This window comes from Monodelphis domestica, chromosome 1, assembly GCF_027887165.1.
Source record: "Monodelphis domestica isolate mMonDom1 chromosome 1, mMonDom1.pri, whole genome shotgun sequence".
NCBI classification, from domain to species: Eukaryota; Metazoa; Chordata; class Mammalia; order Didelphimorphia; family Didelphidae; genus Monodelphis; species Monodelphis domestica.
The window spans coordinates 570164491-570190712 of NC_077227.1; the positions used below are offsets into that span (position 1 = coordinate 570164491).

The 26222-nt window shown below is 34.3% G+C and overlaps 1 protein-coding gene across 5 annotated transcripts in view; it reads left to right on the forward strand.

The window, feature by feature from the left end:
- GFPT1 (glutamine--fructose-6-phosphate transaminase 1) overlaps positions 1-26222 on the forward strand; it is a 92707-nt gene that overhangs the window by 28918 nt on the left and 37567 nt on the right. For 2 of the 5 annotated variants that reach the window (XM_007476272.3, XM_056813443.1), the window contains 10 exons: positions 342-467; positions 8535-8593; positions 9845-9979; positions 11117-11178; positions 12611-12690; positions 12899-12952; positions 13463-13516; positions 17368-17473; positions 21477-21640; positions 23612-23707. In XM_007476272.3, the coding sequence (XP_007476334.1) occupies positions 342-467; positions 8535-8593; positions 9845-9979; positions 11117-11178; positions 12611-12690; positions 12899-12952; positions 13463-13516; positions 17368-17473; positions 21477-21640; positions 23612-23707 (936 nt within the window). The remainder of the gene's footprint in view (positions 1-341; positions 468-8534; positions 8594-9844; positions 9980-11116; positions 11179-12610; positions 12691-12898; positions 12953-13462; positions 13517-17367; positions 17474-21476; positions 21641-23611; positions 23708-26222) is intronic. The other 3 variants (XM_007476275.3, XM_056813444.1, XM_007476273.3) reach the window with 2 other exon arrangements.

Consider the following 26222-nt stretch of genomic DNA (forward strand, 5'->3'; position numbering starts at 1 on the left):
CTCCTCCATCAATTTTTTTTTCTTTTTTTTGGTCAGTTTTACCAATCAGATGGTTCGAGGTAGAACTTCAAAATTGCTTTAATTTGCATTTCTCTTATTTTAAGTTATTTGGAAAATTTTGAAGAACTTTGGATTTCTTCCCTGTAGAGTTGCCTGTTCATGACTTGACCATTTATTAGATGGGGTACTACATTAACTCTTAAATGTTTTTGAACAAGATATTTTGTTCAGTTAATTTTCCATTAAAGTTGAATGATATTTTAGTGCCTATGTTTGTTATTTCGTGATGTGATAAAGATTGCATGATTTAAGAGTATAACTTTCCATTATATCTTTTTCAGAGCAACAGGATATGGACTTGGATATAGAATTTGATGTCCATCTTGGAATAGCTCATACCCGTTGGGCCACCCATGGGGAACCTAATCCAGTTAATAGCCATCCGCAACGTTCTGACAAAAACAATGGTATGGACAGATTCAGATGCAGCAGGGCATATGGTAGAAGGCAAGATGAAAACCATAGGTTTTTTTTTTTTTAATTACACTTGGAAATTGTAGTTCAGATAATATTGAATTGGCTTAGAATTATAGATACCATGCTAAAAACTTTGGTTTTAACAGTTCACTATTTATAATTGGATCTATTTAGAAGGTTCCAAAAGTCAATATAGTTCTAAGCTTTAACTACTTTAGAAGTATAAATGCTACCAACTTGCAAAAATAAAAATTTAAAAATTAATTATAAATTTTTAAATGTTAACATTTCTTATTAAAATTAAACATAGCCACTATCACGTTATACATTTTTGTAGTTGTTTTTAGAACTTCTCAAAAACTTTCATTAGCTGCCACTCCATGATTAAAAGGATAGCATTTGTAATCCTAGCTTTAAGACCATCCAACAACAAAGGTTTGAATCATATAAGATAGTTTTAACAGCCCTCTACAAGAAAGAAACTAATGGACATAGATAGGGTGGCTGAAGTGACCAAGCAAGTGGACTTCTTAGACCAATCTATAGGTCTAAGAGAGTGTCATCCAGAAATACTGCACAGACATTTCTTCATGATGAAGAAATTTTTGGAAAAATGGTGTTATTTAGTAGCTATAACCTTTACAATTAGGGAATAAAACAATTCTGAGATATTGAAGATTTACCATTGACTATATAGTCTTCAAAAAAAGAAAGGGCCATAATGTAGGGCTTTCTAGTTGTTCACCAAACAACTTCTAGAGCAATCATGGTGAACTTTTTAGAGGGATGGGTGATGAGAAGTGCCCTCAGGCGCCCATGGAGAGAGGAGGTGAGCAGCCTAGCCCTGCATCCCTCTGGCTTTCTAGTAATGCACTCTGCTGGGACAATGGCCTGTGTACAGAGAGGGCTCTGAGGGCCACCTCTGGCATACATGTCTTAGGTTCGCCACCACTGTTTTAGAGTCTTTCATATTGCTTGACTTCCTGAGGCTTTTTTTCCTCCCAATTCAAAATTTTTTTTCAGTTACATGTAGATGTATTTTTTTTGACAATTTAAAATTTAGATTTTCTTCCTCCCTATCCTTCCTTCTCCCTGAGGCAATGAGTTGTCTGATGTAGGCTATATCCATTCTTTCATGTAACACATATTTCCATATTGCTCATGTCATGTCAGAAGACATACATCATACATAGTATAGACATCTTTTGATGAAAATAGAGTGGAAGGTGTTATGCTGTGGTCTAGCATTTTCTTCATGAGTCACTTGTGGTTATCTGGGAGACTTGCTTTGCTGATAATGGCTTAATCCTTCACAGTTGATCATTGTATAATATTATTCTCCTGGTTCTGCTCACTTTTCTTTGCATCAGTTTAGGATAAGGCTTTCTGTGTTTTTCTGAACTCATCCTGTTCATTGCTCCTTATGGCACAATAGTATTCCGTTAAAACCAGATATCATCACTTGTTCATCCATTTCAATTTTGAATTCTTTGCTACTACAAAAAGAACTGCTAGAAAATATTTTGGTATTGGTAGGTCCTTGCCCCTTATCTTTGATCTCTTTGGGACATAGATCCAGTTGTGGCATTGTTGAGTCAAAGGGTAGGCATAATTTTGTGGCCCTTTGAGCCTGGGTTCCACATTAATCTTCAGAATGGTTGTATCAGTTCCACCAGCAGTGTATTAGTGCTGGAATTGATTAGTATTAGATAGTATTTATCATTTCCTTTTTGGGGCATGTGAGCCAATCTGATAGATATGAAGTGATAACTCAGGATTGTTTTAATTTGCATTGCTCTAAGCAAAAGTGATTTAGAACATTTTTCATGGATATGGATAGTTTTAATTTCTTTACCAGAACTTCCTGTTCATATCCTTTGATCATTTTTTCAATTGGTTCAGTACTCTATATAGTTGAGAAATGAAGCTTTTGTCAGAGATAGTTGCTATAAAGTTTTTTTTTTTCCCAAATGTGTTGTTTCCCAAATGTGTTTGGTGGAATTGGTTTTATTTGTACAAAACTCATTACATTTAATGTAATCAAATATCTATTTTATTTTTCAGATTATTCTTTATGTCATGTTTGGTTATAAATTCCTCCCTTATCCATAAGTCTGACAGATAAACTTTTCCATGTTCTCCTAATTTGTTTATGGTGTCACCCTTTATTTCTAGATCAGGTATCAATTTTGACTTTATTCTGGTGTATGGGTGTGAGTTGTTGGTTCATGCCTAATCTCTGCCATTCTGTTTTCTAATTTTCTTAGTAGTTTTTGTCAGATAATGAATTCTTGCCCCCAAAGCTTGAATACTTGGGTTTATTAAACACTACGCTGCTATAGATATTAACTGCCACATGTTGATTACTTGATCTGTTCTATTGACCCCCCCACTCTGTTTCTTAGCCAGTACCAGATTGTTTTGATGGTTACCATTTTAGGGTATATTTTCATATTAGTACAACCAGGCATCCTTCTTTCATATATTTTTTCATTAATTATCTTGATATTTTTGGCCTTTTTTTTTTCTTCCAGATGAACTTTGCTCTTGTTTTTTCTAGTTCTTTGAAATAATTTTTGGATAGTTTGGTATGGCATTGAATATATAAATTAATTTAAATAATATTGTCATTTTCAGCATATTGGCTTAACCTATCCATGAGCAATCAATAATGGTTATTGGTTTTAAGAGAAGAGTGGTAAGGCCTAAGTGCTGGGGGTTAAATGACTTGCCCAGGGTTACCCAGCTAGGAAGCATCTGAGGCCACATTTGAACACAGGATCTCCTGTCTCTGGGCCTGATTCTTAATCCACTGAGCCACCCAGCTGCCCCCTCATTGTCATTTTTTAAATGAAATTGTTGATTGTTTCTGTGATTAGCTCTTTGATTCATTTATTCTTTAGGATAAAATTATCTAGTTTCCAATTAATTTTTAGTCTTTCTGTTGCTCTTTATTGAGTATCTGAGACTTTTCTATATATGGATAGATAGGGCAATTGTGATGGTTAACTTTGGCACTCTGTACAAAATCATTTCATCAGAAAAGGTCAGCTTGTCAAGATCATTAGACTTTTCAATTTTTCACTTCAGCATTTGACAGAAGTCTAACCTCACATTGTAGATTTAAATTTATATCCAATACTTCAAGTATTATATTTATAAAATTTATTATCTGACAAAATAGAAACATGTGACTAAGTTTCCTACCTGCTTAAAAAAGCTCACTCCACCAAAACCACCGCAGGAAGGAAAAAGCCGAGAGATGGGACCCCACCAAATTTATCTTCTGTCTACATCAGCACGTAACGACAGGAAGAGAGTAGGGTGCTAGGAACTATAGTTATGCTGGTGTAAGGGGTAGAAATATGAGGGGTTTTTATAAAAGGTTGAACTGTATTATTCAAGAGTAGGGTTGCCAGGAATTTTAATTAATTGCAAAGAGATTTATTTTAACTATTTATAAAATATAGAAAGAGTGAAAGTAAGAAAATCAGAGAGAGAATTGGGTAAGATATCTAGCCTACATACTAAGTATTTTGCTTCAATCCCTGGCTCACCCAGGCAGAACTAATTAGTCCTTAGCTGGAGGGGCCTTGGCCTTGAGCTGAGGATCTGGGGATATAGGAAGCCTCTCTCAAGAGGGTAGGTCTCTCTTGAGGCTTAGTCCCTTCAGAAAATCCAGGAAGAGTCAGCCTTTTTCACTTACCACATGTCTGTCCAAAGGGATACAGTTTGAGATATCAAGCCCAAGCTCCTCCAAAGTCAAGAGAGAGAGAGAGAGAGAGAGAGAGAGAGAGAGAGAGAGAGAGAGAGAGAGAGCCTTCCACCCACCTTCCTTCCCCATCTCTTATCATCTTGTAACATAACAAACTTATAAATTACAATAATTTGGAGAGAAAAGGGAAAGAGAACAAAACCAATGATTACTAGGGGCATTGACAAAAAGATAATGGGGGGTAGTACCCTTCAGCATAAGAGTATACATACAAAATAAATGTGTTACAATTCCCCACAGTGCAATTTCACTACAACCCAAAGTTCATTCTGGATCTTTCGGTGCAGTATGAGGCTTCTGCAGGTATCTCCATGGTGTCTTCTCCAAGCAGTTCACTTCCTGGATTTTGGGAGATAGAAAGTTTCATAACTTTTATAAAACCAGAATTTTATGACAATTATACAATCCCTTCCTGGTTGCCAGAAATGTAGAAGTAAAAATATTAAAGGTTGGACTAAATTTATGAGAAATGTGATCACCGAAATTAATTACTCAAATCAGAATGACTTTTATGATAGTTTATTTACAAAATAGAGCGAAAGTAGGAGAAAAAAGAGAGAGATAATTACTCTAACCCGGTCTGAACCAGGCAAAGCTTCAGAGGCCCTAGCGGGGGTGGGGTGGGGTGTGGTGGGGTGGGGACGTAAATTAAACAAGGGTTATAGCCACAAGGCCTCCCCCAAGACGAGGGGCCTCTCCAGAGGCTAGTACCTCCAGAAAAGCCAGGAAAAGGAGTCAGCTTTTTCACTTGACCACGTGGCAGTCCTAAGTGAAGATCCAAGAGCAGTCTGAGGTCCTAAGCTGGAGCTCCTTCAAGACCAAGTTTAAAGGAGAAAAAACTGGTCACAGGATGTTACCACCATTTTTATTATTTTTTATTTTTATTTATTTATTTTTGCTTTTGAATTAATTTAGTCAATTTAGAACATTATTTCTTGGTTACAATAATCACATTATTTCCCTCCCTCCCCTCCACCTACCCTTCCCGCAGCCAATGTGTAATTTCATTGGGTATTACTTGTGTCCTTGATCAGAACCTATTTCCATGTTGTTGGAGTTTGCATTAGGATGTTCATTTAGAGTCTACATCCCCAGCCATATCCCCTCGACCCATGTATTCAAGCAGTTGTTTTTCTTCTGTGTTTCTACTTCCACAGTTTTTCCTCTGAATGTGGATAATGTTTTTTTGTCATAGATCCCTCCAACTTGTTCAGGATCACTACATTGCCACTAATGGTGAAGTCCATTATATTCGATTGTACCACAGTGTATTGGTCTCTGTGTACAATGTTTTCCTGGTTCTGCTCTTTTCACTCTGCATCAATTCCTGGAGGTCATTCCAGATCCCATGGAATTCCTCCACTTTATTATTCCTTTGAGCAACATATACCACAATTTGTTCAGCCATTCCCCAATTGAAGGGCATCCCCTCATTTTCCAATTTTTGGCCACCAAAAAGAGCGCAGCTATGAATATTCTCGTACAAGTCTTTTTCCTTATTATCTCTTTGTGGTACAAACCCAGCAGTGCTATGGCTGGATCAAAAGGCAGACAGTCTTTTAGTGCCCTTTGGTCATAGTTCCAAACTGCCCTCCAGAATGGTTGGATCAATTCACAACTTCATCAGCAATGAATTAGTGTCCCGACTTTGCCACGTCCCCTCCAGCATTCATTACTTTCCATTGCTGTCATGTTAGCCAATCTGCTAGGTGTGAGGTGATACCTTAGAGTTGTTTAGATTTGCATTTCTCTGATTATAAGAGATTTAGAACACTTTTTCATGTGCTTATTAATAGTTTTGATTTCTTTAACTGAAAATTGCCTAATAATGTCCCTTGCCCATTTATCTATTGGAGAATGGCTTGATTTTTTTGTACAATTGGTTTAGCTCTTTATAAATTGGAGTAATTAGACCTTTGTCAGAGGTTTTTGTTATGAATATTGTTTCCCAATTTGTTGCTTCTCTTCTAATTTTGGTTGCATTGGTTTTGTTTGTATTTGTGTCGTAAAAGGAATTTGGTTGAACTCTTTCTTTGCTTATTCTGTCAAATAGTTTGTATGATTTTGGGATTAATTGTTTTTTGAATGTTTGATAGAATTCACTTGTGAATCCATCTGAACCTGGGGATTTTTTTCTTAGGGAGTTCTTTGATGGCTTGTTCAATTTCTTTTTCTGATATGGGATTGTTTAGGTAATTTATTTCTTCCTCTGTTAGTCTGGGCAATTTATATTTTTGTAAGTATTCATCCATATCACCTAGGTTTCAGTATTTATTGCCATATAATTGGGCATAATAATTTTTAATGATTGCCTTAATTTCCTCTTCATTTGAGGTGAGGTCTCCCTTTTCATCTTGGATACTGTCAATTTGGTTTTTTCTTTCCTTTTTTTAATTAGACTGACCAGCACTTTGTCTATTTATTTATTTTATTTTATTTATTTATTATGTTTTTTTTAAGTACCAACTTCTAGTCTTATTTATTGAATCAATAGTTCTTTGACTTTCAATTTTATTAATTTCTCCTTTGATTTTTAGAATCTCTAATTTAGTCTTCATCTGAGGACTTTTAATTTGTTCACTTTCTAGTTAGAATAATGGTCAAATTTTGTGAATGTACCATGTGCTGCTGAAAAGAAAGTGTATTCCTTTTGGTCCCTATTTATTTTTCTCCACATATCTACTAACTCTAATTTTTCCAAGATTTCATTTACTTCTTTTACCTCTTTCTTATTTATTTTTTGTTTGATTTATCTAGTTCTGATAGAGGAAGGTTCAGGTCTCTCACTAGTATAGTTTTTCTATCTATTTCATTCTTGAGCTCTTACTTTCATCCTATGGGTATCTACCTTTCTCATGTGTGTTTCTTGTAGACAGCATATGGTAGGGGTTTGGATTCTAATCCACTCTGCTATTCGCTTGCATTTTATGGGTTCATTCCATTCACATTCAGAATTATGATTATCAGGTGTGTATTTCCCAGCATTTTGATTTCTACTCCTTGCCCTGCCTTTTCTTCTTTCACTATTTCCTTCTACACCAATGTTTTGTTTTTAATCAGTCCCCCTAATTCCCACCCTTATTTTACTTGCTTTTCTACACCCTCTCTTCTTATTCCCCCCTTATTTTCTTAACAGTCTTTTTAACAACAACTCTTTGTGTCACTTCCTATGCCTTTCTTCCACTTTTATGTGAACCAATTGCAACTTTTGCTTTGCTTTGGACTGTCCGGTGGCATTTAGTTGTTTTTGATTTGTTACTTTCTGGTGCAGGTGGGTCATAGACACCCCCCCCCCCCCAATTTAAGGATTCATTGGGTTGTATACATTCCTGGTGGCTATAATCTAAAAAATAGGCAGGGGAGAGTTAATCCTATCTTCATTTTATATATATATGTATATATATAAATATATGCTTGTAGCATTTGAACAATTATAACCTTGTAAGTATGCTTATAAATCACTGTTTGGATCCTTTGCACTGTACTTTTTGGAATTTTCAGTTCAGCAGACACAGCTCACTGATTTTTGGGACTCATTAAATGCATTCAGAATTTCAGTCATAGGTTCTCTTGCTAATAAATTTCTATGGGGAGTCTTCCTATAATGGAAGCTTATTTTATTCCTACTCTTGTTATGGACTTAAGTTCTACTAGCTAGAGAATGGAGGTGATTTTTTTTTCTTCAGTGTTAGCCATCTTCAATTCAAAGGACTTAAACAAAAATTAAAATTAAGCATTTATTATTAAAAATTCCCAAAACTAAATATGTATAAAAATTTAAATTTGTGAATAGTAGTTTTCTTTTTGGAAAGTTTGTAGCATTTTTATTTCTGAAGTTATTAAAGCTTAAAACTGTAGGGCCAAGGTAGCTGCGTGGCTCACTGGATTGAGAGTCAGAACCAGAAATGGGAGGTCCTGGGTTCAAATGTGGCCTCAGACCCTTCCTAGCTGTGTGATCATGGGCAAGTCACTTAACCCCCATTGCCTAGCCCTTACCACTCTTCTGCCTTAGAACCAATATGCAGTATTGATTCTAAGATGGAAGTAAGGGTTTAAAAAAAACAACAAACCAAAAAAACTGTAGGGCCACCTTATAGTTTGACAGATTCCCCTAAATAACTAAAAATCTGATGTGAATATGTACATTTTTGCAAAAATTTTTTAATATCACTTTGGAATACATATTATTGGAGATAATACTCTCCTTTTGAAATTGGCAAAAGTATTTTATATATTTATATATTTTTGATTTGTATTACCAATACATGTCTCTTTTCTTTAGAATTTATTGTAATTCACAATGGCATCATCACCAACTATAAAGATTTGAGAAAGTTTCTGGTAAGTAAAGGGACCTAAATAAGACCTCAAGTCTTCAATTATAAATTAGAATTCTTACATAATATAAAGAAGAATGAGAAGTTGCACATTAGGAGAGGTGGTAGATCACATGTTTCTCATTTGAGACATGGTCTAGGTAAATTTGGAAAAGTATCAGAAGGTTGGTCACTTAATGAATTGAATTTTTTTGGCCACAGATACTCCTAAAATCATTCTCTAATAAGGCCTACAGAAGTTGTCTTCTTTGTTAGTTCCATGTTACTAAACCTGCCTTAAAGTATTATATTACTAAGGTGAGGCAAAGAGATTCCTAATAAGTATGTCAATTATATTGTAGGTCACTGTAATTTCTTATTTTCAAATAAAAGAAGAGCTAGTTTGCTTGTTTATAGTTCAAATGACATTTATCTGAAATATAAAACAGCTGAAAGCTCAACTTGGCTAAACTGACTTTTATTTTAAAAAATTATGTGCGCTGGTTTATTTTCCATTTGTATCTAATGTTAGAGATTTATTTTAAAAAACAGATTCTAGTGCATTGTTTTCAATTGAATAAATCTTTGGACTAGATTGAAGTCAGCAGCAATTTTTTTTTATCTCACTATAAAGCTTCTCCTCAATTTTTTTACTGATTTAAACCTATACACATTAAAAAATGGATAACTCTTTCTCCCTGTGTCCTGCATCCACCTCTTTCTATCTTCCAGTCCCTGACTCTGAGCTGAAAGTCTCCAACATTTTGTATGGACAAAGAAACACTCTTCATGGATTTCTTCTAATCAATATAGTTAGAGCCATGACTCTTATTTTATATATTGTTATGATAATCATAAGAAGAACCTCAACGCACTGTACAACTTGAAGGACTTCCAAGTCATCAAGGAAACAGTTCTATGTTCAATGTGGATTAAGTGTTTAGTACACTTTAGTGCACTTTAGACAGTTACTTTAACAGTGTTGGAGGCAGCAGGGTGGCACAGTGGAGAGAGCTAGACTTGGAGGCAGGAAAATCTGAGTTCAAATTCAGACATAGACATTTGTTAATTTTTTTAACCAAATGGGGATAATAATAAAACCTACATCCAGTTATTGAGAGGATCAAATGAGATAATTCTTTGAAAACATTAAAGCAGTATAAATCCTAGGTTTTATTACTTTAGTTGTTGAATAGGAGGAGATTTGATGAAGTTTTGGGAAAATGTTTATAGAAAAAGATGTGCACAGTTCCTTAAATATTTTTTTTCTTAACAGGAAAGCAAAGGTTATGATTTTGAATCTGAAACAGACACAGAATCAATTGCTAAACTTGTTAAATACATGTATGACAACCGAGAAAGTGATGATATCAGTTTCACGACACTGGTGGAGAGAGTAATTCAACAACTGGTATTTAAAATAATATTTCATTTTAGAGAAAAAGATTTGTCACAATTTATTGTAATGGAAATTATTGGTGGTATACAAGTTCTGCCTTTTTATTTGTTGAAATGGCTTAGGTTTTTTCCTTGAGTATTTTCTGATTTTTGTTGCAGTTTTTATATAAAATCATAACATGAATAACAATGGAGAATCATGAAATCTTAGAGTTGGATGAGACATTGAAAGTTATCTAATACACTTCCTACTTGAAGCATGAGTTTTTCCTAACATGTCTCTGACAAGTGATCAGTTTCTTCCAGAAAACTTATAGCTTTGGGAACTTATCTTTCCTACAATGTCATCCATTCTATTTTTGGACATTTTTCATTGTTAGACAGTTCTTCCTTGAATTGAATTTAAATTTATCTCCCTGAGTTCATTGATTCCTGTTTTCCCTGTTGGGAAAAGTTTAATAATCTCTTATTTAAGTGACCTTTTAAATATTTGAAGTCAATAACCTAACCATAAGCCACCTCCTTAATTCAGGCCCTTATCACTTCTCCCCTGGACCATTGCAAATAGTCTTCTAATTGGATGCTGTGTCTCAAGTCTCCCCACTTCATCTTTCATTCAGTTACTGAAATGATTTTGTTAAAGCCTATTTCTGACCATGTCATCCCCTCCACTCCCAGTTTCCTTCTAGTCTTTTAACACATTATTCTCTTATATGTGCTCTTCCATATAGTCATACTGTCCTACTTGCTGTTCTTCACACAAGGCTCTCCATTTCTCCCCTTCATGCCTTTGTCCTGATTTTCCCCCAAGCCTGCAATGCTTTCCTGCCATCATAGAATCCTTGACTTCTTTTAAGATGCAACTCAAGCTCCATTTCCTGTAGGAGGTTTTTACAAGGGCTGCCAGCTGCTAAGGCTTCTCCCACAATTACCATTTTTTAACTACTCTACCTAGCTTATGTTCTTTCTCCTATTAGAATGTTAACTCCTTGAGGGTAGGCATGACTTTGCTTTTTCCTTGTATTTCCAGCACTAAGTGGGATGCTGGGCACTTAGTAAACATTCATTAAATAACTATTGATTGACAGTTTCAGATTTAACAAATGATCATGGAAAATATGGTGATCAGACATTCTTGTCTTTCCCTTAGGAAGGTGCCTTTGCTCTTGTGTTTAAAAGTGTGCATTATCCTGGACAAGCAGTTGGTACAAGGTACTGATATGTTTCCTAATTAATAATTTTATTATTACTTGAAAATATTGAAATTATATTATGTGACTTCTCTGGTTAAGTTTTCCCTTTTTTTTTTCAACCTAAGAAAGTACATTTGAATGTGATCTGCCTTATTTATTATTCCCTAACTGATGTCAGCTGGGATTGAAGCCAAAGAAGAGTTTTCAGTTTTGTTTTAAATAACTAGTTGGGGGCAGCTGGGTCGCTCAGTGGATTGAAAGCCAGGCCTAGAGATGGGAGGATATGAGTTCAAATGTGACCTCAGACACTTCCTAGATATGTGACCCTGGGCAAGTCACTTAATCCTCATTGCCTAGCCCTTACCACTCTTCTGCCTTGGAGCCAATACACAGTATTGATTACAAGACAGAAGGTAAGGGTTAAAAAAAATGACTAGCTGTAGTTTTTTGTAGTACCTTCATTTCCTACCCTTCCTCTACCCAGAGAGCCTTTCCTTATGATCAAGAATAAAATAGAGAAAAAAATTTCAGTAATACTAATCAGCACATTTGAGAATATATCCTGTATCCCATGCCCATGGCGCTCCCTACCATTGTATAGAAGGTGAACAATTCCTTTCAATTCTTTTGCCAAATCAGGAATCCCAAGATGCCCAATTTGAATTTGAACATTCCAAGAAAGGAAATTGTGTTTGAGCTGCCTTCTCTGCTGACTTTTGCAGAGGTAGAATTTTAGTAGTGGAAAAGATAAATATCTTTCCCTTTTTAAAATTGCATTAAAAAGATAAAGAATTGGATAATATAGAAATGCTTCCTTGAGGATGTTCTAAGTTTAGAACCATTTGATTATTTAGAATTTGGTATAGCTTTTTGTATGCTGAGGAAAATGTTGAGATTGTTCTGTATATTTCATAAGACTTGAATCATTTTATGTATGATTTGTATTTTTGCATTTTATCTGCCCTAAATTATTTAAAAAGTAATTGTTATTTGTTATTTAAGGAGCACTTTTTTATGAAGCATGTAATTATCCTATTATTTTTATAGACCTAGATTTCCTTATTGGGTTTACCCAAAACAAATGAAAATGGTGAATATGTAATTGGTAAGAAAGTACGAGGTTAAAATTGAAAGTCTAAATCATGGCTAAACTGTATTAATTTAGTTAGAAATAGTACTTTTCATCCTGTTTTTCTAAACTGATTGATGAGACAGTTCTTGATAATATAGGCCTCTTTTTCTATTCTTATGTAGATGTAGATTTCTTTCCAGAACATTAGTAAAACAACACTGTATTCATTTGATTCTTTTTTGAAGCATTCAGTTATTAGTGTTGGCATGAATCTTGGAGGGATAATCTGACTCTTCCTTAAAGCAGATTGAATTTTTACACCAAATATCCATTGTTCTGTAAGGTCTTGGTTTTAACCTCAGCATCACTGTACTTGCAGGAGAGGAAGCCCCCTCTTGATTGGAGTACGAAGTGAACATAAACTGTCCACGGACCATATTCCAATACTCTACCGAACAGGTAGGAATTCTTCTCATACACACCAAACATGAAGGAAACCTTGTACAACCAAGTGTATATGGGATCTCTTTTTCTTGTGCAAAGAAACATTTCTTCAACTGTATTTGTTAGTAATTCTGTTTAGGTAACATTTTGAAAAGAACTTTTGTTTTTAAAAAATGATTTTGATGACTAGTAGTTGTTTTTTTCCTGTTGTGTACCCTTTTAGCTAGGGTTCAGATTGGATCAACCCTCACACAATGGGGATCACAGGGAGAAAGAGGTGGGAAGCGTGCCCTTTGATTGCATGGACAGAGAGAGGATTGAGCCTCTCTTTTGTTGATTTTCCATTAATTCCCTGCTCTTGGAGTGAATGCCCTGGGCCTCTAAATGTGCTCTTACTTTTTAGGATGCTTCATTTTTACCTTTTCTAATTTATAATTTGCATTTGGCTTGCTTGAATTTGACTTTTAGGTGAATACTTTTAATTTATTTATTAACAAAAATGGAAATACATGAGATTTTTAAAAATTTCTGAATTTGCAATCATAAAACATTTAATTTCATTTTCTCTGTTAACATCATGCACTAGATTTTATTATTTTAAATAATTCATTTTTATATAAGCTATGCATTATTTAGCAAAATACATCTTCTGTGGGGGTTAATAGTATGGCTGTTCTAGAATATCTTAGCTTGATTGATAAATATTTTTATTCTGCATGTCAATAGTTTTATTTCTATTTTAGTTTTTTATATTCACTTAAGTGTCTTTTTTACATTGTACTTTCAGCTGTACAAACTTTGGATCATTCTAGTGATGTAATATCCATAAAACAGGAAAAAGGTGCCGTCTTGATATGTACATATATATAGTGTATTTACTTTAATATTAAAATTTGTGATCACAGAAGATAGGAAGGGGGACTTACAAGAACTAAACTGGGAACCACATCATTAATGTGTAATTATTGCTTTCTTTTTAAAAAAATGTTAATTTGCCACAAGTAAGGAAGTTAAGAAATTTAAAATTTGATATCTAGTTTAGTTCTATAGATAATAGTTGCTTTTAACTAATCTTTTTTTAAAAAAGCAGAGTGACTTTAATCAATAACTTCACTTAAATTTTTCTCAGAATGTCCTTAGAAGGATTAATACTGCATCATTTCTGAATTACTTTAAGGTCTGCAAGTGCCTATACAAAAGCCATGCAAGTTAACTAATACAAATATTATTATTTTTATCTTGTAAATGAGGAAACTGAAAGCTAGAGAGATTATTTGACTTAGGATGTTCAGTGCTTAACACAGTGCCTGGCATTGTTTAATAATGCTGCTTAATAAGTACTGGTTGATTGATGTACAGTCTCATAGCTGCTAAGTTCTAGAACCAAAACTTGAATGTTGGTCTTCCAACTCTTTAAGACCAATATCCGACTGCCCCCCAAACAAACAAACAAACAAAGAAACAAACCTTACCTTCTGTTTTAGGATCAGTTCTAGGACAGAAGAACAGCAAGGGCTAAGCCATTAGGGTTAAGTGACTAGAGTAGGGTCATTCATCTAGGACATGTTTGTGGTCACATTTGAACCTAAGTCTTCCAGACTCCAGGCCTGGTGCTCTATTCACTGTGTTACCTAGCTGCTGCTCCTGACCAGTGCTTTTAATGAAGATACTGTTGTCTTCTCTATTTAGGTATGGAACTTCTAGATAGTACAGACAATTTGAAGCTAGAGCTTCTAGTTCTTAACCAGTTGTTGGTTATGGTGGAATGGTATGGTGGAATATATTACCTTGTACATTTTTCTAATATGATTTTTAGAACTAATGGAAGTATATTAGTAAGACTTAAGAGCAGTGCATTTTGGAGATTCTTTTAAGCACTCAGGTACTTAAGCTAACTCAAGTTAGCTACTAGAGGAAAATAGAATCAAAATTTGGAAAGGAAATACAGTGAGATGCTGCCTAATAGAGATTTCTTACTAACAAACAAATCAGAATGTATTAAAAAAATCTAGATATTGAGATTTTGTCTTTAGAAACAACTTTAGCCCAATTTCTGAGATTTTAGATACATGTTGAAAGACAGTCTTGTTTTCTAGGTAATTGTGAATGTTGGGCTAGTTTTCTATTAAAAATTTATAGGTAACAATGACTTTGAATGCATTTTTGTAGGAAAGTTATAATGTGAATATATCCTGATAAGGCATTTATACAGTAGTGTGTAAGATACCTTTACTCCATTGATCTCTGATAATCAGAGCCACTTTGTGAAATAAGTAGAAATAATAGGCATTTTATAGATGAGGAAAATGAGGATTAGAGGTACTAAGATTATATAGATACGAGTTGATACAGAGGTGGGACGTGAATCTATGTGTTTTGAATAAAAATCCATTAAGGTCCTTTTGTCCTGTGGGTCAATGGAGAAAAAAAAAATCCACTTTCTTCATTGACCATTTATTTAAATTTAGTAAGATTTATAATGTTCTATCCTTTCCAGATTGTGATAATTTGTCCAAAACTTTTTAGCAGAATTTCTAATTTTTCTATTATTCTTTAACTTTAGTTAGAGTGAGCAAAGGAGAACCATTGAGGTTTCATTGAGAGGTATTAGTTTTTAAAGTATCTTAAAAATGTACCAAGATAAGTATTAGGAGTAGGAAACCTGGTGTAGAAAGGATCCTGGATTTGGAATTGAGACTTTGATTTCTAGCTCTTCTACTGACTGTATTGGTTCAGCAAAACCCTTCCCTTTTGGAATTTAGTTTCTTTATCTGTAAAAAGTTAAACTTGTCTAGCTCTAAATATGAAGACTTAATAAAAAAAATGAAGTAAAAACAAGCCCCTTTTGTCAGAAAATGATAAGACCTTTAGCTTATTATCTTTTGAGGAGATACGGTCACGTTAGCTGTGCAGTTGGTTTTTCTTTTAAAGACAATTAAGACATTTCCCATAGCTAAATTAGAGTGTCTTATAACTAACATTCTGAAAGACTCATTTAGAAATGAATAACTAAATGGTGGGAAAGCTTTAGGTTTAATATAATCTAATCCCTAGTTTGTCTGTTGTTCTGCAAAAATGTTATTCAATTAAGAAAATTCTATCATGAAAAGAAATAATTTAATAAATTATATATTTTAAAAACATATTTTAGATTTATAATTTCAGCACAAGTGGTATTAAAAGTTTTAATCAGGGAGCAGATAGGTGGGTCAATAGATTGAGAACCAGGCCTAGAGATGAAAAGTCCTGGGTTCAAATATGACCTCATATACTTCTTAGCTATGTGATCCTGGGTGAGTCACTTGAATCCTATTGCCTAGCCCTTACCACTCTTCTGCCTTGGAACCAATACACAGTATTAATTCTAAAACAGAAGGTTAAGGATTTAAAAAAAAAATTTTAGGTCACCAAATTAACCTGAAAAACAGAATCTGAAGAGTAAAGAGAACTTGTTAGTTTACCCACAGAAGCTGCTTCATAAATTGTTGAATGAATGAACAAAATAAAAGATGTGTTAATTTATACAACCTTTAAGAATAAAATGAATCTATAGAAAGCCATTTTTACACAGTAAAGATGTTGGTATGCAAACTTAAGACTTGGAAAAGAAATCTACTTGCATGCTTTAATCAAGAGTTGGGCACTTTAGCTGAAAGATTGTTTGAAAAATTAACTTTCACCCTCTTCTGGTTATTTTTCCCTTATCCCAAGTTTCCTAATTGTAATTTCAAAATAAATGAAGGTGGGGCATACATCGGTGACTTAGTTGATTGATTTTCCTAACTCTTACTTAAAACAAACAAATACCTCTTCTCAAAAAAATCAACACGAAGTCAATTTTGACCATAAGCCATAATTATTTGACTTTGGGATTTTAAATATTTAAAATTACATGTCTCATACACACCTGAATTCTTATATTCCTTTATAGATATTATACATAATAAGTATTACATTTTCATAAAAATAATTTTTTTTAACATTTTGGCCTTTGTCTTGTAAATGGTTGAACATTATTTTGCCAAAGAATGACAATGTTTTGATTTGGTTGGGTTATTTTTAGAAATTAGCAATAAAGTAGTTAATATTTTCTTGATTTGTCTTTCATCTCTTTATAGATAGTAGGAAAAACTCTTTTGTTTCACCATTTTTGAGATCAGTACAACATAAACAAAGCATTAGATTTGACTTTTTGTAATGGCTACCTGCTAATCTTTCCACAAATTAGATTTTTAGGAGATAATTGAAAAGAAAATATTACTGCTCATTTTGTCTTTCCATAGAAACATTGTAATTTATTAAATAAAAACATATAAATTTTTAAGTGAAAAATTGGGGTGGAAACAGATTATACATGCATTTAACAAAACAAAAAAGCCTTAGTGATGCTGAATTTGCAACTGAAACATCCAAAATTTTTAAAAGACAACACAACTATTGAGAATTATTTACAATGTAATGACTTATATTTAACACCATGCATGCCCTCCTATCCTTTATTTTGGTGACTCAGTGACATAGAAAGCAATATGGTTAGCACTACAGTCATTGAAGGTCTTCCTTGATTGCTGTTTGGGCAATAACAATGCTGGAATTGCTTTACGTTGGTAGATAAATAAGGGTTTTACTTGAGGTTATACTTAATTCTTTTTCTTTAAATATGTGAGATGTGGTCTGTTAATAATACCCCAGGCAAAGACAAGAAAGGAAGTTGTAGCCTCTCTCGTGTGGACAGCACTACTTGCCTTTTTCCTGTTGAAGAAAAAGCTGTTGAATATTACTTTGCTTCTGATGCAAGGTGAGCATCTACTATTCTTTCTTTTTTTAAAAACCTTTACCTTCTGTCTTGTAATCAATACTATGTATTGGTTCCAAGGCAGAAGAGTGGTAAGGGCTAGGCAATGGAGGTTAACTGACTTGCCCAGGGTCACATAGAAGAAGGAAGTGTCTGAGGTCAGCCTTGAACCTAGGACCTCCCATCTCTAGGCCTGGCTCTCAGTCTACTGAGATACCCAGTTGTCCCCTCTACTATTTTTTCTGAAAGAATTTTAAGAAAAACTTAATGCTTTAGGAAAGTCATCATTTGTAGTAAATCTACCCTGTCCTTGATCCTTGATCCTCTTCTATTTTCTCTTATTTTTTCCCTTTGGCAATCTCATTTTCTCCTTTGGGTTTAGTTTTCATCTTTATACTGATGACTCCTAAAACTATGTATGTAGATTCCTTCTTATGAGTTTTTAGTTCTAAATTTCTAATTACCTACTGAACATTAGCCCTACCTTATATTGTGCTCAACACATCTAAAACAACTTTTAGTTACCCAGCACTCCTAAAGCTGGCCTTCCTTCTAGAGGCTTCATTGAGTTGACTGCACAGCCATTTTCCTGTTCACCCAGGGTTGAAACTTGGAAGTCATTACTTTTCTTCTCTCTTTTTCTAATCTCAGAGACTCTTGGTGTAATGCCTTTTATATGATTTCTTATATACAAGTTTTTGTTGGTAATATGTTATAAAATAGCTTGCATAAACCCACCATAATGCTTTCTCTTGTTCATTGGACTTTTATAATCTTATTTTTTTATAAGATTATGTTGTTCTCTGGTTTGTAGCCTTATTCCATTTAGGAGATGAAAGCTGAAATATGGGGCTTTTATAGCAACAAGCAATTTGGAATCATTCAGAGCACTGCACAGTTATTGAATATAATCCAGCATATTTATCTTCCTGTTTGCATTCAGTTTTGGGTCTAACTCATTGTCTGTCTTTGGTGCTTGTCTAAGATGGATTTATTGATGGACCCGTTTGATAAGTTGCTCATCTGGTTTATGTCACAAACTGGGTATTATTAATTTTTTTGTCCACTGCTATTTCCTGGTATGGATGGTTTCATAGGTCTCACATTGCCGTGGCTGTCATTGAGAAGACTTGGTTGTATCTGAAGCTTGATATTATTAGTACAATATCTTTTTTGAATAAGAAATATTAGAGAATTTTATCATCTGTAGGAAATCCTTTTTTGAAAAAACTTTACCCAGGACATTTAAAAAGCTAGTAAACTTTATAGGTGAATATATTTTGCTATTTAACATTTTAATGTCAGTTTCTAGAGGATTGTTATAGTTGTTCTTTGTGGTCTCCTTCTTACTCATGTGATTTTAATGTGTTTGCATAGGAAACAGTTTGCTTTTCCTTTTCAGTTATATTTTATTCTGAGTCAAATGCTTTTTCAAAAATCAGTAACCAGTGAATGTACTAGAACTTTACATTTTCACTACCTCTTTCTCCAGCACTTCTGGAGTTGTGAGGATATGGTCTACTATCAAACTTTTTCCAGTTTAGGAAGGTGTGCTAGAGATAAAAAAGAAAGTATAGTGGTCAGTAATTTCTGATGTCTTTTTGAAGTGAGAGGGGCAGTATGATTTTTTTCCCCCCGTTTTTTGGAATCACTTCTCTTAGAGATTTCTCAAGAATTGATTCCTGAATATTTTATGACTGGATATCCTATAACAGTGAAGGTGAATATTTTAGCGACTGAGTGCCGAAACTATCCCCTCGTGTGTGTAGAGGTAGAGGGGACTCAATATGATACCATAGCATGACTTTCTTCTGGATATGCAGTTGATTTTTCCAGATTCATCTTAGGTGCCATACTATTTCCTCCCATAGTGCATCAGGTAGAAAGGTTGTAGAGACTATATATGTAGTAAGTAGTTCCACTGTCATTCTATATCACTAGAAAAGTAGCAGTAGACCTTTTCTATTTCTGATCTTTTTTATTTTTTGATAATGGGAGATGGTGCAATTCTAGTTTCATCAACACATATTCTTCGTTACAAATAAACATGTAATTCTGAATTGGTGTTGGCATTAGCTTTCTAGGTCCCCTAGGTTGGCAAAGAGACGGTGTTTACTGAATGAGGTGGTTTCTGGTCTTCTTATTCCTGTCATGGCAACTTAAGAAAATTATTTTAATATCTTTTGGTACAATTTCCATTTTATATTTTTGTCTATTTCTTGAGTTCTTTTTTTAAACCCTTACCTTCCATCTTGGAATCAATACTGTATATTGATTCCAAGGCAGAAGAGTGTTAAGGGCTAGGCAATGAGGGTTAAGTGACTTGCCCAGGGTCACATATCTAGGAAGTGTCTGAGGTCAGATTTGAACTCATATCCTTCCATCTCTAGGCCTGGCTCTAAATCTGCTGAGCCACCCAGCTGCCCCCTCATGCGTTGTTTTCTAGAAAGTCATCAATTGATGACTGATCTTTTTTTTTTTTTAATTTTTTTTTTAAATCCTTACCTTCCGTTTTGGAGTCAATACTGTGTATTGGCTCCAAGGCAGAAGAGTGGTAAGGGCTAGGCAATGGGGGTCAAGTGACTTGCCCAGGGTCACACAACTGGGAAGTGTCTGAGGTCAGATTTGAACCTAGGACCTCCCGTCTCTAGGCCTGGCTCTCAATCCACTGAGCTACCCAGCTGCCCCCGATGACTGATCTTTTAGTGATTTGTTTTTCCATAACTATTTGGCTGATCCTTCAGCAAAGGACTAATCATCTGCTATGGGCTTGTTTTCAACATCTTTTCCACTTAGTTTAACTTGCCAAAACATGCATTTGGGTCATATAACTTTAAAAATAATTTGTTGCTACCTTTGTAACATGATGAGGTTATCATATTTGTATTTTCATACATGTAATAGACCTTAGTGCTAAATTGAATTGTAGTAAATCTATTATAATTAAAATATATTAGTTTATTAGAATGAGTCATAAATGAACCTCTTCTTGAGGTGGCATCTCTTTTCTCAAAACTGAATAATTGAAACAAATTACTCTTCAAAATGGATTCATTTTGTTTTGACATTATAGCTACTTTCTAATACACCTAAACACGCATCCAAATACCCGTATGAATTGACAACCTACTCTAATGAGGAAAAAAGTTGTTCTTTGAAATTTGTTCTAGAATACTTTATCTATGAGGAGTTTTGTTTTCTCCCTCAATAGACTCATTTAAGCTTCCTGAGAAGACAGTAAATTTAATTTAAAAGATATCTTCCTGTTTAATGTGCTTCTTAATGTAGTTGTTAAATCATTAAGTATTTATTGAATGCATCCTGTGTGCTTACAACTATGCAGAAAAGTACTAGTATCAAATTCCAGAATCAAAAATTGAAAGGAAACTTTTTGTTCAGTTGTTTCTGACTCTTTTGATCTAATTTGGGGTTTTCTTGGCAGAGATATTGGAGTGATTTGCCATTTTTTTCTTTCTCTAGCCCATCTGCAAAAGATGGGGAAATTGGGACAAATAGGGTCAAGTGATTTGTCTAGGGTCACAAAACTAGTAAGTTTCTGAGGGCAGATTTGAAGTTAGGAAAATGGGAACCAGGAACCTCTATAGCAAACCAGACAAGTGATCACCCAACCACTTTCTTCAGCAGTACTGGAAAAATGAATATGTCCAAAGACATTCTATTCCATGTTTGGGCAGCTCTTAATTATTAAGTTTTCCTTACATGGAGATGAACTTTGTCTCCTTGTAATTTTCAACTTGCCATCAAGGGATTTTTATTCTTTACTTTGGGAAACTAAGACATGTAACCTCAAAATGTAGAGAGCTCTACAGGGAAATGAGATTTTCTCTTAGGTCCTGACAGCACTTTATATATTGTGGGTGCTCAATCAATATTTGTTGAATGAGTAACTAGCTACCTCAGATAGAAAGCATGATGTAGTCTGTATTTGGTTTTTGTTTCCTGATACAACATTCCTTTCTATCCTGATTCCCTAAAATTTTTCTAGTGCTGTCATAGAACACACCAACCGTGTTATCTTTCTTGAGGATGATGATGTGGCAGCCGTGGTAGATGGCCGTCTTTCTATTCACCGAATTAAACGTACTGCAGGAGATCACCCTGGCCGAGCTGTTCAGACACTACAGATGGAACTACAGCAGATCATGAAGGGTAAGGTATTTTGTTTCTTTATTTCTTTAGGGAAGGATGGAAACGTTTCCTAAATGCCTTAATAAATATAGTTGGGGGGGGGGGCAGCTGGGTGGCTCTGTGGATTGAGAGGCAGGCCCAGAGATGGAAGGTCCTGGGTTCAAATCTGGCCTCAGACACTTACCAGCTGTGTGACCCTGGGCAAGTCACTTGACCCCCATTGCCTAGCCCTTACCACTCTTCTGCCTTGGAACCAATACACAGTATTGATTACAAGATGGAAGGTAAGTAAGAGTTAAAAAAAAATAAACATAGTCATCAATTTACCAGTCATATTCTTTGAGCACATTTTAAATCATTTTATAGGAATGGAAATGCATTTTAACATTGAAACAGTATTATAAATAGGATTAGTTTCCAAGACCTACAGAACCTAAATTTAAGCTGAATAAATGGATTCTTTTTTTTAAACTCTTACCTTCCATCTTAAAATCAATATTAAGAATTGGTTCCAGGACAGAAAAGTGGTAAGGGCTAGGCAGTTGAGTTAAGTGACTTGTCTCGGGTCACATGACTAGGAAGTTTCTGAAGCCACATTTGAACCTAGGCCTGGCTCTCTATCCACTGAGTCTCTTAGCTGACTTGAGTAGATTGATTCTAATATATTATGTCACTTATATGTTTAACTTTCCTTGGGTATGAATTTCATTGCTTTAGAACCCAACAACTATTTATAATGCTGTTTCTGTGGAAAAATATGTGCTTATCTTGATGACAGGCATCACGGAATCATATATTTTTTGAGTTGAAAGAGCTCTTAGCAGTCCAGCCCGTACACAAAAGGAATCCCTGTTATATTGTATTGGCTAAGTGTTATATAGCTCTCTGTTGGATCTCCACACACTACCACTTTTGGATCTTTTCCTATTTTGGATAATTCTTATTGTTAAAAAAGATTTTCCTGACACCAACCTTAGATTTACCTCTTTGCAACTTCCACCCATTTAATCTTATTTGTCCCTGTGAAGATAAGCAGAATAATTTTACTCTCCTTTCTACATGATGTTAATAGGAATGTTCATATAAATACTTTGAATTATAAGATTATAGCCATATTCAGTCTTTATAATCACCTAAAACTAATCTCTTTAACTCTTATAACTGGAAAATTTTTGTTAGTATTTTTTTTCAGGTTTAATTGATTAACTCCATTATCATTTATTTATAGAAATAGCTAGGTGTTGCAGTGGATATGGAGTTAGGAAGATCTGAGTTCAAATTTGGCCTTAGATATTGACTTGCTATATGACTCTGGACAAGTCAGCCTTCTGAATGCCTCAGTTTCCATATTTGTGAAACAGAATAATAACAACTACTTCCTAGGGCAGTGTGAGATAATATTTATAAAATACATTATGTAAATTTTACTTAAAATACTTAAAATGCTATGTAAATATTAGCTACTACTATTTTTGGTTAAATCCTCTTAAAGTGAAATACAGATGCTCATATGTTTACAGATATAAAAATGAATTCTAAGCCAAAAATTAAGAGTAAAATTATTAAAACTTAGTTTTTTTAACTAATTTTCATACTAATTATTTACAAAGGCAAGCATTTTTTAAAATAACAACTTTTGAATGTGTCTCTTTACTGTGTTGTTTAAGATAATTTAAGATACTAATTAAGATAATTTCACCTCCACTTCATTAGATTATTTTTTCCCAGAATTCTTTTAGAATTTAAGATGAAAATTGTGCTTATTCTTTATATTTCCCAATTGAATATTCTGATCTATTTTTACTGGTTCCCTCCTCTTTTTAAGCCTCCCCCGTATATATTATATATATAAATTATTGCAAAAATTTAACCAAATTAACCAAAATCTAGCTCTTATAATAATAGAATGTCGTTTGAAGCTTCTTACTTTTTGTTTTTATTGTATTGATTTTCAGGTTGTCCTCATGATATTTTAATTTACTTTGCTTATAGGCAACTTCAGTTCATTTATGCAGAAGGAAATTTTTGAGCAACCTGAATCTGTTGTTAATACAATGAGAGGAAGAGTCAACTTTGATGATTATACTGGTAATTAAATGTATATTTCCTAACTAGTTAAAGACATTTCATCTTACCTTTTGTGAAGGTTGAAACAGGTAATGTAAAAGTCCAGTATACTTTATTTAAAAAAAACCCAACCCAACTTTTACTTTCGGTTTTAGAATTGATACCATGTATTGGTTCGAAGCCAGAAGAGCTGTAAGGGTGAAACGATGGGGGTTTAGTAACTTGCCCAGGGTCACATAGCTAGAAAGTGTCCAAGGCTAGAACCTCCCATCTCTAGGCCTCACCCTCAGTTCCCTGAACCTATTAGGTTAGCAATAAAACACAAACCCATTTCCAAAAAAACATTGTTGCTTGCACTCTAATATATTTCTTAGAGAAATGTTAAAAATAAAATAATCCTGCTCCACAAGGAGCTGACCATAAGAAATCAGGTAAACATGCATTTGTTCACTTCCTGAAATCTTAGGATGAAAAGGCTACTCTTTGAAATGTGATTAAGGTAATTTTAGGCAAATAAAAAGAAATGTGATTTCAGAGTGGGTATCCAGCTTGTGGAACTTATTAAAAGTATGTTCTGATAATAGTTAAAAGTTGTAACTAAATTTTAAAAAGATTTGGAGAAATTTTGAGTGGAGAGCCATAAATGACTAGTAAGAGAAGTTAGGCTATTCTTAACTTCTCAAGGATCATGTGTCAGGCAGAATAAACCAGTAGTCTGAGTGTTGCAGCTATTTTAATGCCCTTATCTGGATGGTAAGGTCTTAGCGATCCAGGACCACATCCTTGGTGTTCTTTCAGTGTCTAGCCTTTATTGAATGAAGCAGTAGGTAACAGTGGTAACCGAGAAGAGATGAATGGAAATGGGGAGAATGAAAGAAATGACAGTTCCTTAAGGGGTAGCAAGGTAATAAATTTTGAATTCAATCCGAAGAATGAGAGAGACCTGCACTGGTAGAAATGGGCATTGATATGTACCCAGGCAAACAGGTAGGAACAAAGTTATTTTCAGAAGGTGGGAGGTATATTAGCTTTTCTAGAGTAGAACTCTTCTATGTCACTATTGTGAAATATGAAACGACATTTCAAAGATGTTTTCTTTGGTTATGGAAATCTTCATTGTGATGCCACTTGTTGAATATATTAAAATAGCAACAGAAGAAAACGAAATCCTATTTGCTAGACTAAGCATTCTCAAACTTTTCCCCTCACAACATAGTCTTTTTTCTTCTAGGGAAGCACAGCACATTGAACATTGAATATGGCAACAAAGAAGGATTTTCAGAGCCTCTAGGTCCTAATGTAAGCGTAGGGATTTCTCTGTCTCTCAGTCCTTTTTCTTCATCCCTTTCTCCTCTGTACTTAGTACTGTTGTGAGAAGACAACAGACTTTAATTGAGGGCAGGGTGGGTGTTGTGCACTTCTGGGGTTGGAGAGGTGGAGAACAGTTGGATGTGTGGTGGCAGCACAGTCTTTGAGAGCCACTGGACTAGCAGCTGTGATAAAAAAATATAAGTGAAACTTGCTCTTTACCCTCAAACATCTTACAGGCTATTTCATGGAGACCTTTTGTCTAAACCAGAAATGCTATAGACTTTTCCCCCCTAATTTTATTATTTAAAAAATTTGAGCTTAGCAAACACCAAATGAAATGTATAAAGTAGAACAGAAAAAAGGATTGTATGTGAAAGTGAATCTCCCTGTGTGCATAGTACTTAGTTTTGACATGGAATTTTCATTGCTGTCCTTCTTGTTTACCTGTTTTTTGCTTCCTTTTCATTGCTTTAAAAAAAAAAAAGAATGCTTCAGTGACTTCTTTCATTCTTTTCTTTTTCTTTCTTGACAACTTCATTGCTATCTTTCTTTCCTTTTTACTCCCCTTTGCATTGAAGAGGAAAAAAAAATAGAATGAAGAAAGTAAACAAACAAATCCCTACCTTGGCTGTATTTGAAAATGTTTGTTTCATTCTTCATCTTGAATATTTTATCCCTCTGTCATGATGTGGATAGATATTCTGGAATTGTGGTTGATCACTGCACTGATCAGAGTTATTATATTTCAGAATTTTTCTTTAAAATGTGTTGGTATCAATTCTTGTCCCAGTTCTGCTAAATGGTGTTTTTCTTGAAGAGGGAAGGGACTTTGGTGAATGAGTAGGAGGAAAATCTGATTTTAATGTTAAAAGATGGGTAGTTTTTTTCTAAAGGACCATGAAGGCAAGGACATTATATACATAGAGAAAGTTTCAGCAAAGGCATGTGACAGGGTGGCGGGGATATGCCAGTAAAATGGTTTCTAGTTTTGTTTGACTGTGATGTAAAGGGGAACATTATGAAGGAAGACTGTAAGTTGTGGGCAAATTAAACAGGCATTTGAATAAATATTAACCATGTAGGCTAAGGAAGTAGAACTTCACTGGGTTTGACAGTAGACATAGATATAAAGGTTTTTGAATGATGGAATAATATAAGATCTATGCAGTTAGTTAGCAGTATGAAGGATACATTGGATAAGGGAGTGACTAAAGTTAGAAAGATT